Here is a 17,859-nt window from a genome sequence, read left to right on the forward strand (position 1 = left end):
AATAATTGGCACACGGGATGTTTAAGTGTGATTCTTACTATACCCCCAGAACTGACATCATCTTGTCACAGGACCCTTTGTGCAGATTGCAGGGTATTTCTCCATTTTTTTATGCTCTCATTGAGAATATTTAATGAATAAGGAGCAGAAGGCATGCATGAGATCTTCAGGTGAATAAAGCTGGTGAAAATCTGAGTTTAACTGCTACATTTCTCAGTTTAAAATACTAATGAAGCTTGTGAAGTATTCCCAACATTAAAAATATTATTCCAGGATATGAACTGTCCACATACATTTGTGAATGACCCAAATTATAATTTCACAAACTAGACACTTCTTTTTTTGGCAGAGTTGGAATAACTGTACTTCTGAACAAGACACTCAAGCTCCATGAGTAGGAGCTGTGTGATCCACGTGTGCCAAGACTCTCTGACAGTTGCAATATTGTCAAACCAGCATGATAAATCTCATCCAGGTGCAATTGTGATGCATGTTTAGAAGACAACTCAGCTCTGCAGGTATCATGGAAGGGACCACACCACCTTTGGTACTTATAAAAAGTCCTGAAGCAGAAAATTCCTTTTCTTCTCACCCTTTTGGCCTGTTCCAGTTGCTCAGAGAGCTCTTCCAGGGCAGTGGCATGCCTCTGCCTGATCTCCTGGATCTGTGCTTCGTGGTTTTTGGTTTCCTCTTCAATCGCTTTCTTCAGTTCAGCCACCTCCTGCTCACGTTTTGTCCTAGAGGAAGCACCAAGGGTTAGCAAAAAATCAGCATTTCAGTCTTTTTTTAAAGATGAATTTCAGTGGTGCCTTCTTACAGAGGCACATGCTCCTACCTCAGCTCCTGCTGTGCTGCAGTGGTATCCAAAGTATCTTCCAGTTCAGTTTTTAAAGCCTCCAACTCTTCACTTAAATCTCTTTTCTGCTTTTCTGCCTTGTTGCGTGAGGCCTTCTCAGACTCCAGGTCCTCCTGCAGTTCTGCAATTTGGGCCTGCAACTCTCTTATCACTTTCAGTGCATTGTTCTTCTGAACTGCTTCTTCATCACCCCTGGTAAATAGTGGCACAACAATTAATGGTATTTCATCTACTCTCAGAACAATCTATTTAAATTATCTACATAAATGAGAACTTACATTTTCCATTAGAATAAAACAGACCTTCTAAAAAATCCCAGAATGGTTTGGGTTAAGGGACCTTAAAGATCATCAAACTCCAATGCACCCCCTCCATGGACAGGGACACCTTCCACTAGCCCAGGTTGCTCCAAGCCCTGTCCAACCTGGCCTTGGACACTTCCAGGGATAAATAACAGATATTATGGATAAAATCCCACTGTTACTCTCAAGCACAGTGCTGCACGTTACAGATGCACTCTCAGAATGATCAAGCTTTAGTTTACATTCAAATATTCCAATTTTGTAGATCTCAACACTGCCCCAAAAATGTTTCATCTGTACTATTTTCTCTTCCCACAAAACTGCCTACTTAAAAAAAAAAAAGATGTTTAGCTCATATCATAACATGTGACTGCAGGACTACCCCAGAAATCCAGACTAAGTCTGTCCTGCTAATCTCTGACAGAACTCTGTTAAGGAAGACCCACTAAGAATTACATGTTTTTCCCCTCCTGAGACTGAATTCTGTGAGACTAAAAAGCTTCCAGAGCCCAAAAACTACTTTCACCCCCTGGTGAAACCTCTGGGGGTTTTTTGCAGCTCTGTAGAGCAAGGATGTTGAGAGAGCACTGAATTCCTTTATTTTGCCATGTCTACACACAGCACAGGTGCCCAGAGATGCTCCAGCACAAATGAGAACTGGTCTGTGTCCCAACACTCCCAGCTCCAATGTGCAGCCAAGCAAATTTTGGTTTAAAGCAGATTTTTCCCCCCGTTGTGCAGCCCCTGCCCTGACCTGGCCAGAGCAGCCTGCAGCTCCTCCTCTTTCTTGGCCAGCTGGATCTTCAGCTCCTCAATCTGGGCTTGCAGCTCAGCTATTTGGTCCTGCAGGTCTGTTGTTTCACCATCCAGTTTTCTTTTAGCTTTTTCTAATTCCTGGCGGGTCTTCTCCTCCTTTTTTAAGCGCTCTGAGGAAGCAAAGAATGATACTGATAAATAATTTTTTCTCTTGTCGCCCTCAGAAGCTTTGGGGGTAGGGCTATGGGGTGGCAGGAAGGGTGGGAAGTTTAATTTATGGTGTCTCAATTCTTTCTCCAGGCTGAGAAAAATGAAACAGCAAAGGAGAACTGTGTGATTTAGTCAGAAAGTCAAGGAAAAGTCTGTGAATGGACAAAAAAAAAGTCTGAGATAAGGGAACAGAAACATAACCTCATCTTGGTAGGAAAGGAGTGGGATCTAACAGAGCAGCTGTCAGGCCAGATAATCACAGACATCAGCATTCAAAAATGAAGATAAACTATGGGCTGGAAAAAAATGATGGCTTGCATGGCTTTGGAAGGGTTAGGCCAGACTCCAAAAGGTCTTCTGGAAAATAGTACAGCTTAAAGAAAATGTGGATAAACCATTTTTCCAAGTGTCTGTGCCACTAACTCACATCCCAGGGATATTCAGCAAGACTCTGCAACCCAGGGAGCTTCCTCCCAGTAACTCCCTTGTGCAGCCAAGACACTCCTGCCCTGAGGAATTCCTTGTGAAAACCCAAGTGCCACAGCCACCAAACACATTTAGCTGACCTGCCTGGTGTCTGATTAAGGCAATTCCTGCCTGAATTGTCCACAGTTACCTAATGAGCAGGGATGGAACAGATTTAAGTCCCAGGAAGGTTTTGCTTAGCATAATTCTAAATGCATTGGCATAAACTGGAGTTATTACACTTGTTTGACACTTTGTGGATCCCCAGTGCAGAGATTTCTCTCACATCCTTCCTAAGCCTGCTACTGGATCAGGATCATGGTCAAGAATCACCTCCTACAGCCACCCAGGGCTATTTGGGATTTTCCAGACACCCTAAAGTAACACTGCTCTTCTCCAAACAGTTTCTTGTTCCAAAACAAGAGCACTTTTCCCTCTGTTTTTACATTTTGTTCCTGGTCAGTGACAGTTAGAGCAGTGTCACAAGACCCAATTTTGTAACTGAGAAAGTTCCTAGCAAACTGAATTAATTTTTTTTCCCCTAATATCGGTGCCTAGCAGTGCCAAGACTCCAGCAGAGAGATCTTAATGGCTTCTTGAATCATCTCCAAGTGTAAATATCATTTTACTGTGCTTTACTAGCCAAGAAATCGCATGCTTTAAGCTTTAATTTCCATTTCTAAGGTCATCAGTCTTGGAACAGCACAATAACCAAACACATCTGTCAGGTCTCTAGTCCTGATTTAAGCACACAGCTACTCAAGCATTATTTTCCAGTGAGTAAAGCTTATTTAGACCCATCTTAAGGTCTCTGAATACAACTGTTAAAGGTAAGGTACATCAATCACTTACTACCCCTATTAGTTCAATACTTTCCTATACTGATAAGGCTTTGCTATTCTTCCATAAGCACATCAGCTTTAAAATATGTAGCAAGACAGGCCATAACACACAAAGTGCAAAAACTATTTCCAAATTAGGGCACAGAGAGCAACTTTGCTTTATATTTTGCAACTTTGACTTGGCAGCTCATTAATGTTGCAAAATATCTATTTAGAACAATAAGCAATTTAAAAAAGAAACAATATAAAATGAGGAAAGGTTACACATGGGGCAGGTTTAGTCTGTGACAACACAGGCAAAACAGTAAAAAATAAATGGATGAAGAAATGGAACTCTTCACAGAATGGTTTGAGTTGGAAGGGACCTTAAAGTTCATCTTGTTCCAAACTCCTACCATGGGCAGGGACACCTTCCACTAGATCAGGTTGTTCAATAAAAATAAAGCATGATAAAATAAATAATATATAGAAATATAGCGCAGATAAAGCATTAAGAAAAGCAAAACAACGGAGAATTGCTTATTAAAAAAAAAAATAAAATATGAATCCTGCTGCCCTTCTTACAGAAATACATGGTTCTGATGTTGGTGTAGAAAAGTGAAGCAATTTCCCAAGATGTTTTACCTTGGCACTGATGGATGCAGGGAACAACGGGAATTTCTAAATTTGTCTATAAATGAAATGGATTCTCAAAACCAAAAACCTGACGAGTTCAACAGGAGAAAGACTGAGCAGCCAGATGCAACATGGCTTGCAAGAGACACAAATTTCCTTCAAGATTTAGCTCCAAATAACAGCTCTGAAGTATCTCCAGGTAAGGCTTCGCTTCCCAGAGCGGAGCAGACACTGCAGACACTGTCCCAAAGGATCCATCCCCTGCTGCACAATGGCCAGGCTGTTAACAGGCAAGGCCATCAGAACCAACCTTCCAAATCAGTGATCATCATCTCCTGCTTGTTCTTGAGTTTGGCCAAGTTTTTGGCCTTTTCTTCTTCTTCAGCCAGCTGAGAAGAACATTCAGCAATTCGATCCTCCATCAGCTTCTTTTCCTGGTTGGGAGGAAGGGGAAGAACAACTTGTAAAACACCACCTGAAGAGGCCCTGAGCAATGCAAAGAACTGAAGGTACAAAACCCACACAGAGGTCTCTTACAGCACATACAGATTTCATTTCAAATGATTATCAGTATGAAGGATTGAGTGGAATTGTTTAGAAACACAAACATTTGTTTTCCACAGGAGGTTTGGAATTTAACACGTGGGAGGCCTGGTTTTAGGACAGCATTTGGAAACCTGTTTGCAAAGACAAACAGTAGCTATGATACTTTCCAGCTCTTGGATTCGGAAGAATCATGAAACTGGAAAGAGTGCATGGCAAATAATTCCCTTGGGAATGTCAGTTCAAGTGAATCTCCAGTCTCCACAAGTCTTCAGGTGCGTATTTTACAGATAAAGTAACAGCAGGCTCCAAGTGAGAGCTGTCACTTGGCACCACAATTCCCTGTGTGCAGTATCTCCACCGTGCACACTGGTCTCACCTTCAAAAATTTGGAATTTTGGTCCTCCAGCAGTAGGATCTCTTCCTCCATCTTCTTGATTTTTGCCTCAGCTGTCACTTTTTCAAGCTGCAACTTCTGTCGAGCTCCCTCCTCCTCATCGAGCTGCTCCTCCAGGTCCTGGGAAGAAAAGGCAACTGCATCTGTGCATCTTCCACGTTATCCATGTGGTAACTTTTTTTTTTTTAACTTAGTGACAAAAATGAATTATTTTTAAAAGCCACCTGCCCTACCACACACTGAACCCACATTTGCTTTGTTAGATTCATTTACAGCATCAATGATCTGGGAATGAAATTAAGGGCAATGTGATACACACGGAATTTTTGGTGCTCTGTATTTCAGCTTTGGCTGAAATGTGCTGTCTAGGAAATACAGACTCATTTCAACAGTCTTTCACCTTTTTAATTCCAATTAAAAAATAAAAAAATGTAATTATTTTGAGAGACAGGTAAGTTCTCAGGTACTGCCTTTTTCAGGGATCCTGTCATTCAAAAGGAAGCATCTAAATAATATGATTTTCACCAAAAAAAACCATCCAAGTATTTGGAGGAGAGGACATTGTCTGCAGTTTTGTAAAAGTCAAATGAGGAATATTCTTCATGATATTCACTGGATTTCAGTCAAAAAGGAACATTTCTCTCACAAGTGACATCATCTGGTCAGTCCGGTATTCCTGGTTCCTTCCCTCTCAGAAGCATTTGCTATCTTTAAAGACCTTTAAAGAATTTAATTCTTAAAAGAATTCTTCTTTAAAGAATTTCTCCTTTATAAATACCAACAGGGCATCCTGACTTTTCTTTCTCTCCTCATCCTCATATATCTAGAGACACATGAAGCTCATCAAACTGAACACAGGGAGAGGATTTAAAAATTCACTTATTCCACTAAGGAGCAAATTCCTCCATGCTGTGAAGGTGCTGAGGGAGCTTCCCCATCCTTAACTGCCCTTTTCCATTTCCAGCTCCTGAGAACCATACCTGAATATGGCCCTGCATTTTCTTTTTCTCATTCTGCAGTATTTGGTTTCTTTCCTCTTCTTCCTCAACCCTGGACTCCAAATCATGGAGAATTTCTTCCAACTCTTGTTTTTTGGCAGCCAAGCGAGCTCTCATCTCCTCAGCTTCTGCAAAGAGCTCTGTCTCAGCCTGGAGCTGCTCTGCAAGAATGTTCTTCTCTTCTAGAAGCTGCAAACATACACAAATGAAGTAAAACTTTAAAAATTGCACTTCAAAGTCTCTTGTGAGAGATTATACATATGACAATTACAAAGTTACTTAAAGGCCAGGTTCTGCTCCAATTTTTGACTCCCTGGTTGTCAACATCCCAAGCCAAAGACTTTGAGATGGGATTTTAGCTGCAGTTCAGAAGACACCAGTTGTGGCAGTGAGGCTACAGCAATATCCCCCAGTTAAATCCCTCTGCACCTCCTCCACCTTCCCTGTTCTACCAGCAGCAAGAAGATGAGGGAAGTGCCCATTTCCTGGACTGTTCCTTGCACTCATCCCTGCAGTGGCAGAGCAGTGCCATGGAACACAGGACTTCTTGCCAGTCCCAATCCCAACCCCTCAGGATACAACTTGGCACTGGCCTCCACTTGGACATCAACCTGTTGACTGTAACTCTTTGAGTGCCACCATCCAGCCCATTCCTTATCCAGTGAGTGTCCAGTTTGGAGACAAGGATGTCGTGCTGGACATGCCAAGTGCTTTGCACAGGCCCAGGCAGGTGACATCAGGTGCTCTTCCCTTCTCCACCAACACTGTAACCCCATCACAATAGACCAGCAGCTTTGTCCAGCTGTCATAACTGTTTCCCCACTCCTTACCCAGGCCATGCACAGACTGACACTGCCACTGAAGTTCTCCTGTAAGCTAGAAACATGATGTTTAGACTGCACCCCTGCAGGAACAGCTCATGCTGTATCTTCCAATTCCATATTCCTGGCGACTGTGAAAGGACTCAGCTCTCCTGATTCTCAGTGCTTTTGCTCCCCAGTGTCTCCCAAGATGGTTCCATGGGATAACTCACGTCCTAGATATCAAATGCTGATCTTAGACACCAACCTGTTGATGTTTCCTTTCCATTTCTTCAAGTTCTGCCTCCACTTTTGTCTGTTTTTCTTTCACCTTCATGAGCTCCTCATCCTTGGCTTGAAGTTCTTCTTCTTGACGAGTGACCTGAAGAAGAGGCTTCACCTGCAATGATTTGAAAAGAACAAGTGAGAAGCTGCACTCACCTATTTATAGGTGAATACAACAGAAGAGAACACCAGGAACCTTTGTGAAGACTCTCCACCACTGCCAGTGCCTGAGCTTTAAATATGCAGCACAATTCCTCTGCAGGATTTTCAGTGCACTCAGCTGCTGCTGTTTCTTTGCAAAGGCCCTGAAAGACAGAGCAAAAAGTTTGTGTTAAGTGCAGCTGATCACATGTCCATGCTTTTAATTTCTAGGTTACCCAACTCTAGAAAACTTGCAGACCATGAAGAGGCTTATTTGTAAGTTTCAGTGACTACATTGATTTGAGTTCTCGCTCCTATGAAGAGTCAGAGCAAGAGCTGGAATCATCATTTCCAGAAAAACAATTACAAATGCTATTTATTCTTACTTTTAACAGGCTTTTTTCTTAAAAAAGACTAAATCAGGATGGATTAAACACTTTGATTTCAAAAAAAGCCGCTTTCCAGAGTATTTCTTGGACTTTCAGAGACTTTCTTTCCAGCCACTGTAAAGAGCTGCACGTGTCACATGAGTGAGGAAAGGAGATATCAAGGAATGAAGGTGCAAATTCTTATCAGGTAAAAACTGACTGATATCCTGGATACAGCTACAGCTTATCAAGCAAGACACTAAGAAAATCTCTCCTGAAATGGAAGTCTTGATGCACAGTTCCCCATCAAAGAGGCTTAGGAGACCCAAAAGAAGATCCAAGCACAAGAGCAAACGTACTTCCTGGCCAGGTACCCTCTGCACACTGCTTGGAAGAAGATGATGATGTCTGTGATCTTCAGATCCCTCTCTTCTTCCAAGTGTGCCAAGACACCAGCTCGGAAGAAGATCTTGCTCTGGCCAATTCTGTATAAGTTGGGGTCCAGCTCCAAGGCTCTGATCTAAATGGACAGGTGAGCACATTGTTGTTACACCAAGAAAAGGGCAACTTTTGTTACAACTTTTCAGTGTTTTGCCAACATTTAGGTATGAACACTTACCATACGCTCACAGGCTTGCTTACCATCCATGAAACCTTTTGGAATTGCATTGGGAGTGAGGATCTCATACCTTTAAGGCAAGTGAAAAAGCACTTTTACATTCAACAAGAAGTTGTATTATTTAAAATATAAATGTACAGCATAAGGCTATAGGGACAAGTGCATGGTTAAGGAATTTCTCTAGGCAGTTTTTCCAGCAGGTTGTTTCCCCTTCCCCTACTGTCTTTAAAATAAACTTGGAGTATTTAACTGCTTCAAGTTCGACCTCCCACATGGGTTTTGATTTTCTTTGAGTAGGGTTGGGGGAGGAGGGAGGGGTGTGGGGTTTCTTCAATTATTTAACAAGGAACTTTAGCTCCTAAGAACTCAAAGACTGTTTCTGCTGTTACCTCTGCCTGAATTCCTGGAACACTATCCTGTTTGGAAATCCTTGTCGACAGATCCTTATTCCTTCCAAAACACCGTTGCACCGGAGCTGATCTAGAACCAGATGTGGATCCAGTTTTCCAGCCTGGACAAAACAAAACAAGCAAGAGTTTTAGTCTTTCAATTGGTATTAGTGAAAAACTAACTCCTAACTTTTCATACTGCTCAGAGCTGCAGAGTCAGGCCAGGTGGAAACTGGACAAGCTATTTGACACACTTGGGGTAACAAAAGCCTGACACCTGACATCCAAATTGTTCCTATTTTTGTACATTAAGATAAAAGGATAACTCCAGAGCACCACCCTAGAGGAAAGGAGATAGTACCACAACATCACTCAACAAGAATACTTGGACATCTACTCTAATTTAACCATTAACACTCTGATGGGAATGAACTGAGTTGCAACTTAGTGTTCATAAGTTCCATATGTTATGAAAACTGCTGTTTGTCAATAATGAACATTTTTTAGTACACAAGCTTCTGAAACCAGAACTTCTTACAAGGCACAAGTATTTTACAGGTTATTTACTGAGAGATGTTATGCACCTAATAGGAACAAGGATAGCAAGTGGTATTTGCCACCTGACTTGTATCCAAGTGAATGTTATCCTTTATTCTACTCTGGAACTGGTTGGAGATTAGACAAAAGTTCTTCCCCCAGAGGGGGGCTGGGCACTGCCCAGGCTCCCCAGGGCAGTGGGCACAGCCCCAAGGCTGCCAGAGCTGCAGGAGGGTTTGGCTGATCCTCTGGGGCACAGGGGGTGACTCTTGGGGATGGGCCTGTGCAGGGCTGAGGGTTGGACTGGATGATCCTTGTGGGTCCCTTCCAGCTCAGCACATTCTGGGACTCTGTGATATGTTTTTTTGTGGAGATTTAGCAGAAAATATCTTTAAAGTCTCCTTAAGCATCAGACATTTACATTTAGAGGATGTATATGTGGGGATCTGTCTTGCCAAGCTGTGGATTGACCCTGTGCCTCCACCCAACGAGTTTGTCTTCAACCACTGGCCAGTTGTACATAGAAAATAGAGCCACCCAAGTGCCTCCTGGGAGACACTGGATTATCACACAGAATCACAGAATCAACTAGGTTGGAAAAGACCTCTGAGATCATCAAGTCCAACCTCTGACTTATTTTATAATTTTATTATTATAATTATTATTACACATTAATTACTGGATTGGCCCAACTCAAGGCCTTGTATATATTTTTAAAGTCAAACCCCTTTGATGAACTCGTAGCACGAGCCTGGGTTCTCACACCTCCCAAACAAACTCAGTACTTTGTTTTTCAAGCTACTCTCCACAAAGGCAACAGTCTAAACCAGGGAATGTGCAGGGAACTCATCACGGCTGGGCTTCACGAACGAAGATCTGGAAAGGGCTCTACCCACATTTGTTACAAGCACTCTGGTGGCTAAAAAGGCCAATACGAGCAGGGAACAGCGAGGGGATATTTATCAGTGTGAGATCTGTGGATTCTGACTGCAAGAGGAAGGCCCAGACTCCTCCTTCCAGCCTTCCCAGAGTCACACCCAGAGGGAGGCAGGTGAAGAGCAGGGCTCAGGGGAGGGGTGAGCAGCCCGTACCCTCTTCTCGTGGTTGGGGATGATGCAGCGCACGAAGTTGGGGTTGGTGTTGCGCAGCGTGGCCATGAGCTTGGTGAGGGACTCCTTGTAGAGCTGCCCCACGGTGCGGAACATGCCCTTCTTGGTCTTGTAGGCCGAGCCAAAGGCCGTCTCCGTGATGCCGGTGACCTGGTCCAGCCCCACGATGCGATCCACTGGGAAGGACGAGAGGACAGAGGTCAGTGGGCTCTGATCCGTGCCAGGAGTGAGGGGAGGCAGGAGGAGGAGCAACAGTGCAGCAGCAGAAGCTTTGCGGGACAATGACAGAGGTGCCGTCGGAAGGCAAGGCAGGGACGGGGGACACTGTGCACAAGCTTTGGGACCAAAAGCCACAAACTTATCCAGCAGAAGAGTGTAGCTTTAGTTAGGTACAGACTGAAATATCCAGCTCTTTACTTGCAGTTCTACATGACCAGTAAAGCTATTTCCTTTGTTTTAAATCGGTTTTATAGAGATTAAAAAAAAAAGCTGCCTGGAAACTGGCAATTATTGGAATTCTTACAATGCAAAATATTTCTGGGTTGAACATTTGGAATGACACATCTGTGTATATTTGCTTCGAGTGAAGAGTCACTTATGACAATTATATAGATTAAATCTGAGTTTCATTGAGTGTTCAAATGTGTTTTCATAAAAATTTACAGAAGAATTGGAAATGGTGTTATTTCAGTGATGAGAGAAAAAAGTATCTGGCAGACTTCTGCTAGGCTGCTATTTTGAAGAATTCTTTCCATTTTATTACAACTACAAAGAAATCCCTAGACAAAAAAACAAGTTTCAAACCAGGAACACTCCACACCAAAGCACTTCAAAGCTGCCATAAAGCATCACAATGGAGATTTTTCTTTGATTTTTTGAACATTTTGGGTAAGGATCCCTACAGTTCATTCTTCAAAAGCACAGATCTGAAATCTGACTGCCAACGTTAAAACCTTAAAAGGTGATTCCATGTGCATGTCAAGAATTATGTAAACAGTTCACTAAAAAATACAAGAGGTGGCTTAACACCTTTAATAATTATTGCTGGCGTTTCTTAATGCTGAACAAACACCCAAAATATGTGGGTTCCCAATGAAATCCAAACTGGCCAGCCAGAAACAAGCAACTATTTGTATGCTACAGCTTCAATTTTGTGAAGTTATTTTATCATTTAAACCAAAGCAGAGGCAGTTATGCTTCGCTACCAGAATTAGTTTTGTATCTGACAAGTAAGTGACACTATTTTATTTCCTCCTTGTACTCAACTGGTTTTCAAAAGTCCATTAAAATAAAAAAGAAAATTAAAAGCAGAAAAACACAGGGCAACAAGTTTGAGTAATCAGTCGTAGGTCTTGCCTGGAGTACAGATCAGAGCCCAGCTCCTCCACATGGTTTTGAACACAAGAATCTGCAGTTTATTAAAGTTAGAAAAATAAGTAGGTGGCAAGGTGTTCATAAATCATACCCCAAATTTTTACTCTGAAGCAGAATTCTGCTCTAAATCAGACATGGGACAGAAATTAATGGGAGTCAGTCCCATAGAGGATGAACACAAAAGCTTGTGAATATTGGGAACCTGCCCCCACCAGCCCCACTAAGGACTGGAAACTCCCAGCTTTGGTTTGGGAGGTACTTTTTAAATTTGGTAAAGAGATCTGATACTTGTGTATTTTTGTTTTGCTCCCCTCTGTGCTCCAGTTTGAAGAGGGTGATTTCTATTTCCACCAGGATTATTAAATCTAAGCTTTCCCTATAGTTTAAAAGCAGTCACTGAACTGCAGGACTGGACCATCATCCCCTGGCTGAAGGCTCCGAAACTGAGCCCTCCAGGAATTACTTTAGGAACACCCTGAGCCTCCTCAGGGATGGGATGTACCAGGAGTAGTGGAAAATAAACCCAAGTAAAGGCTGAAAGTCTGAAGGCACAACCTTCAATATTTCTAAACCTGGGGAGAGGAATACAAGGAGGATGAGGAGGTTGAATAAAATATTGAAAGTGTATTCAAAGACATTCCAAGCAAGTGGGTTTGTTGATTTCTCAATACCTCACAAAACACGTGCTGTTTATACAACAGGGAATATTAAAATTAAGAGGTTTTTAAACAAAAGAACAATTCCAACAAGTCTGGAAGAAGTTTTATTTCACTTACTACCCCCACTACAACTGCAGCACTCATTCTGATACTTCAACACATTCTTCAGCTCTCCTCCCAAAAGCACACAGCCACGTTCTAGAACATTGCAGAGTTTTGTCAATGTTGGACTGCAGAAAGAAGCTTGATAAGTGTTACAAAGCTTATGCATTCTCCCAAATGCTTGGAGCCACCAGAATTGTCACTTAAGAAGCAATTCTACATCTCCTCATGGAACTAGGAAGCAACAAACCTTGTCATCTGCAATGCATAACTGGAGATGTTATGTGTGTTTGCAGAGCAGCCGGACAGGAGCACTCAGGGACTGCTGGCCTGTGGGGGTTTGACCTAAATCCAGCATGAAATGAGAAGTTCATGCAAGCCTACGAGCAAAAATGGATTTTCCTGTAGATACAACAGCCCTGCCTTTAGTAGGCCTACTGTTTTATATCCATTCACCTGGTGGCTCATGAAGACCAGTAATATTGTCATAGAAACAGGCTCTCTGAATATTCTGAATCTCTAAGGCAGAGAAACAGCAGAAACAGAAAGACAGAAGAGCAGATACACAAGACACTTCAGTTAGTAAAAACAACAGGTTCATCAATTGCAAATAGACTTAACTGCTACAAAAGCAATTAGGCCACAACATATTCCATGCACATTTCAATTATCTGTGGAAGGAGGTTTTGAATATTTGGACCAAAACACTTGTGTGGGTACTCAAAAAGAAAGGAGCAGATGCAGATGACCAACCAAAAAGTTCTTTATCTATTCATTAAAGCTGCTCTCTGTGACTGAGGAGAGTAAGAAGGAAACTCAGTATTAACCTACAGCACCATCTTTATCACAAGGTTCATTTCCTCCTCAAATAACAAACTACAGGATTTATATATTGTGACATGTAAATACACTCTAATTAACATACTGTGATGCTAAAACTAGAAAAGTCCCTGATAAGTATTTATTTGGCTATTTCTGCTTCTTGGAGTATTTTGGTAAAAGTATTGATAAATACTTTCAGGTGATATGCAGGTAAACTGGCTGAGCAGCAGTGCACAGTTAAAACAGGAATATACTGCATTTGATTTTAAAATGTAATAGCACTGCTATGGCTGTTAATGGAATTTATTTTAGGAGATGTGGATTTCCCACCACTGCACATGAAACAACTGTGCTGGTGCTCACGTAAGACAATGTTTTATTAACAGGAAGAACCACTCCAGCTGTTCACATTTAGGACTCTACTGCAGCAAGTCCCAACCAAGAGTTTGGACAAGATTCCACATGAAATTCGACCCAGAGTTACAAGTAATAAGTGAATATCAGTTCAAATAATGAACATGAGAAGCAGCTACTCAGAAATGGTACATGTGCAAGGGACCAGAGGTGTGACCCAACTTCCTTGTCGTACTTGTGGTACTAAATAAGAGAGAAAATGCTGTAGATATTTACAATGGAGAGGGTGGAGGGTGAAGAGGCACAAAAAATTTAAACTCATCCAGCAAGGTTAAATCACTACCAACAGGTGCTCAGAGCATGATCTCTCACCATCCTTCCAGAGCTCAGCAACGAACTTGTCGGACGACTGGTGCAGGAGCGTGGCCACATTGTCGTTCAGGGGGTCCATGTTCTTCATCAGCCACTCATCTGCCTTGTAGTCCACCTGCAGGGTCAGAGGGACAACCAGCTGCAGGTTTGTACTGGCCAGCACCAAAACCAGCTTTCAGATCACTGTAGTGGTGTTTTTCTCCTGTTCTCAATGCTCGTAACCATTAAGGTTGGAAAAGACGTCCGAGATCAGAGTCCAACCTTGCCTGTCCACATCAACCTTGGGTGTCCATAGTTGGCCTCTTCCAAACAGCTCAAAGTACCACAGAAGGCTGTTATTCTTTTGACAGAGTAAATGGGAGTTTTCTTAAAAATCCAGCAATCTTTTTGTTTACTCATAGCCAGTGTTATAAGGTTGCAGCCCAGTGTTATAAGGTTGACTGTGAAGATATAAAACCAACTCTAGGATAGATCCTAATTTTACTTAGATAATAAATTAATTTCCCTATAGTAGTTATCTTTAAACACTTTGTTCCATAAGGAAAACAAAGCTCTTATCTCGAAAGAACCAAATTTGTGGTTTCCAATTAAACCACAGCTCAGCAGCTGAAAACTCAATGAGAGCAACATGGGTTTCACTCCAACCCAAAAGAGAGCCCTAAAATGCCCTAATTCCACCAAAACCTCTGCACAGATTAGCATGGCTTTGCTTCAATCAAACCAAAAGTTTTCTATTTTGGGACAAAGGCTTTGGAAGGAAAGACACATTTAACTACTTCCAGCATCCAAACCCAAAACAGATCATTATCTCAGGACTTCTTGCAGGAAATTATTCCGGGTTTGAAGGAATACACATTCTGACCAGAGACTGCAAAATGCCTTCTGTCAGAGGAAGCTCTGGAATGCCAGTATTCCAAAAATGCCCACTCAGTTTGGCAGAAATAAACCATTCTTTAGAACAATTATTTCCAGTAGCCAGACACCAAGCTGGTTTACTCTCCTTTGATTATTTAAAGGCAACCTATTAACTGCAGGAACAGTGATCACTGCACTATTTCTAAGTAACTGTTTTAAATATTGACACAACAAAATGTATCATTTATTTCACTTTTTGCTACAACTACCTAGTTGGCAGCACTGACCTGACAAAGGTAACAACAAGCCAGCAGTACTTAAGGTGAAAATTAAAGGAGAGCTCAGAATCATTCACATAACCTGATTCTTTCACTATCAGGTAAAAAATTAAGATTAAGTTTTAACCATTTATGAAAATAATTACAAGCAGGGTTCTATAGAAAATCCCTGGTTATCATGAAGGATCTGCAAAGTACAGGAATTGCAGTTATTTATTTCCTGGAGCTGCACCTGAGCTCTGTCCCTGCAGCAGGAGACTAAGGACTGAGCCAACAGTAAAAATTAAAAGGTCTCAGTTTAACTCAAAAAGAAAGTGTTCTGTGAAGACAAATGTGAAGATGGTACTTCAAGCACCACCATCAAGTTGACAACCCAGATATGCAAGAGATTCCTTTCAACAAAGTCCTGGAAAAAATTCCACCTGTAAAACCTGGCAAAAACAGTTAAAACCAAAATATTTGCTTTATCTAATATTAATTCGTATTTTTCAGTTCTGTCCATTTGGTAACACAAGTTCCATAAAAGCTCTCTTGAATACGTTCAAGAAAATTAAACAAGGCAAGAGTTATTTCTAAATTTGGTAGCTATACTGTATAATATATGCATATATATATATATATATATATATATATATATATATATATATATATATAGAAATAAATATATATATACATATATATATATATAGAGAAATAAATATATATATATATAGATATATAAAAATATAATGTCATATGCTGTACTGCATAGCACTTTCCCCAAATCAATATTTCTAACCAAGAATTTAACATTTAACCCTTACCTTCCCTGCATAGTGAATAATGCAGAAGTCTGCTTTGTCCTTTAGTTGTCTTGGCTTTTGAAACTTGGAATGAGTTCCTTGCTCTTGGACCAATTTTTCCACAAATGTCTTGTCAGTAGCTTTAGGGAACCAGCATTCCTCATCCAGCAGTGCCAACACACCAGGAGGATTTGCCTGAAATGCAGTTGGGTTTAATCTGTGAATATTTTTATACACATATTTAAAAGTTTAATATATACAACACACCACTGAACCACAATAAAATTAGTCTAAACTGATTAAATTTGATTTCACATAAACAAGCTGTGGGGAAGCCCAGATCAAGAAGGATGGTTCAAACAAATTCATTCCAATGCCTGTGGAGCCAGACATGACCTGATCCAGTGCTGACCAGAGCCTTGCTTTGAGCTGGGCCTGCAGAGGATGATCTCCAGAGTCACCTTCCCAACATTTCTGTGACAGGGACAGCAGCTCATCCACATTCCCAGGGTAATGTCCTGCTTTAATGGGAGATAAACTCAGCCAATGATCCCTCCCTGCCCCTGGATGCTCCTGCCAAGCCGTGGGTGGGTGTCCAGCAGCATTCCCAGATCCAGCACAGTTTTGTACACTGTCTCCATGGAATTTAAGCACCTTCCCTGAAAGTTTATATTTTCTTAAAATGAAGCAGGGAACAACTAATGTCTGTATTTTACAGCTGTAGAATTGTTTGTCAGGATTACTTTCCTCAGAGTAGGTAGATTGATGTACAAAGGGAAGCAATGGAAAAGGGTTGTAGGGATTTATACTTGAATTTTAAGGATCTATACTTAAAAACCTTCTAGGGAAAGCAAAGTCCACACATTTGAACGGAGATGTTTCTACTACCTGGTGTCACATTCACAGAACAACAAGGTACTGAGATTTGCTTTTCAAACAAGGATGCATTTTAGGATGTTCACCTAAACATGTGCACACTGAAGGCACCCACACTTGCCCCCCTGAGGCTTTTGGAGGAGATTTTACCTTCCAAGGTGGCAGAACTTTCTGAAGTTCCACACACCTCTGATAACCAAGACAAGATTTCCCCTTTTCCTAAAGGAAAACAAGGGTGCAGCTCATGGGTTTTTCAGCTGTCCAGGATGCACAGCATCACTGGCAGCTCACCTGTATTCCAGAATACACAGAGAAAGGCAGGAAGGAGTCACTGCAATGCCCCAGGGGGAATTTAAAAGGTCTGAGGTTCAGAGGGGTAAAGAACAATAAACTTTCTGGGGTAAAAATCCTTGTTCTCCCCCTCTGCTCCTCCTGCTCTTTGAAGGGCTTTTCAGCCTCCACAAACTGAGCAGCCAGGGGAGTACCTTAAAAGCAAAGTGACTAAAACCACTTTTAAGACTTGTTTTCCATTTGCAAGGCAGATTTGTGGGGGGAGAAAAAGGAAGTGTCAGGAATTTTGCTATTGATTTCAAACTAAAGAAGTTTACCCCAAGTCTTGAAAAGGTTTCAACCTGAGCCCCAAAGCTCCTACACCACAATGGCAAAATTTAGTGACAGTGACAGGATTAATGACTTCATTAGTACTAGGGAAAAAAGTATAAAAATAGCAGCTCCATATCTTGAGCTCAGTGTTCTACACTAACATCAGGGCAAAACCCCTTAAGGATTAATCCTTTTGCTAATAATACACAGTGTTTTAGACTTTGGACTTGAGCATTCTGGTTAATTCCCTTTTAATGACAGCTCCGGGAGAAATATCTAATTTGCAGGCAGTAAAAGACACACTCAGCATTCCAACCTCACTATTCATGTGCAAACTTACAGGTCTTTCAATTAAGTCAATGCAAGGCTGCAGATCCAGTCCAAAATCAATGAAATTCCACTCGATCCCCTCTCGCTGGTATTCCTCTTGCTCCAGGATAAACATGGTGTGGTTAAATAACTGCTGAAGCTTCTCATTGGTGTAGTTAATGCAGAGTTGCTCAAAGGAGTTCAACTACAAGAATAACATCAGTATGCAAGAATGAGTCAG

At 41.5% G+C, this 17,859-nt stretch overlaps 1 protein-coding gene across 6 annotated transcripts in view; it reads right to left on the reverse strand.

The window, feature by feature from the left end:
* Positions 1-17,859, reverse strand: part of MYH10 (myosin heavy chain 10) — a 103,193-nt gene that overhangs the window by 14,743 nt on the left and 70,591 nt on the right. For 4 of the 6 annotated variants that reach the window (XM_032706402.1, XM_032706401.1, XM_032706403.1 and 1 more), the window contains 15 exons: positions 17,650-17,823; positions 15,852-16,025; positions 13,916-14,030; positions 10,215-10,408; positions 8,587-8,708; positions 8,198-8,267; positions 7,938-8,098; positions 7,266-7,374; positions 7,053-7,184; positions 5,967-6,173; positions 4,969-5,106; positions 4,357-4,480; positions 1,913-2,084; positions 836-1,048; positions 593-737 (listed from right to left, as the gene is read on the reverse strand). In XM_032706402.1, coding sequence (XP_032562293.1) covers positions 593-737; positions 836-1,048; positions 1,913-2,084; positions 4,357-4,480; positions 4,969-5,106; positions 5,967-6,173; positions 7,053-7,184; positions 7,266-7,374; positions 7,938-8,098; positions 8,198-8,267; positions 8,587-8,708; positions 10,215-10,408; positions 13,916-14,030; positions 15,852-16,025; positions 17,650-17,823 — 2,250 coding nt within the window. Of the gene's footprint in view, positions 1-592; positions 738-835; positions 1,049-1,912; positions 2,085-4,356; positions 4,481-4,968; positions 5,107-5,966; positions 6,174-7,052; positions 7,185-7,265; positions 7,375-7,937; positions 8,099-8,197; positions 8,268-8,586; positions 8,709-10,214; positions 10,409-12,823; positions 12,887-13,915; positions 14,031-15,851; positions 16,026-17,649; positions 17,824-17,859 lie in introns of all 6 variants that reach the window. The other 2 variants (XM_032706399.1, XM_032706400.1) reach the window with 1 other exon arrangement.

Source organism: Chiroxiphia lanceolata, chromosome 19 (assembly GCF_009829145.1).
Source record: "Chiroxiphia lanceolata isolate bChiLan1 chromosome 19, bChiLan1.pri, whole genome shotgun sequence".
Taxonomy (NCBI): domain Eukaryota; kingdom Metazoa; phylum Chordata; class Aves; order Passeriformes; family Pipridae; genus Chiroxiphia; species Chiroxiphia lanceolata.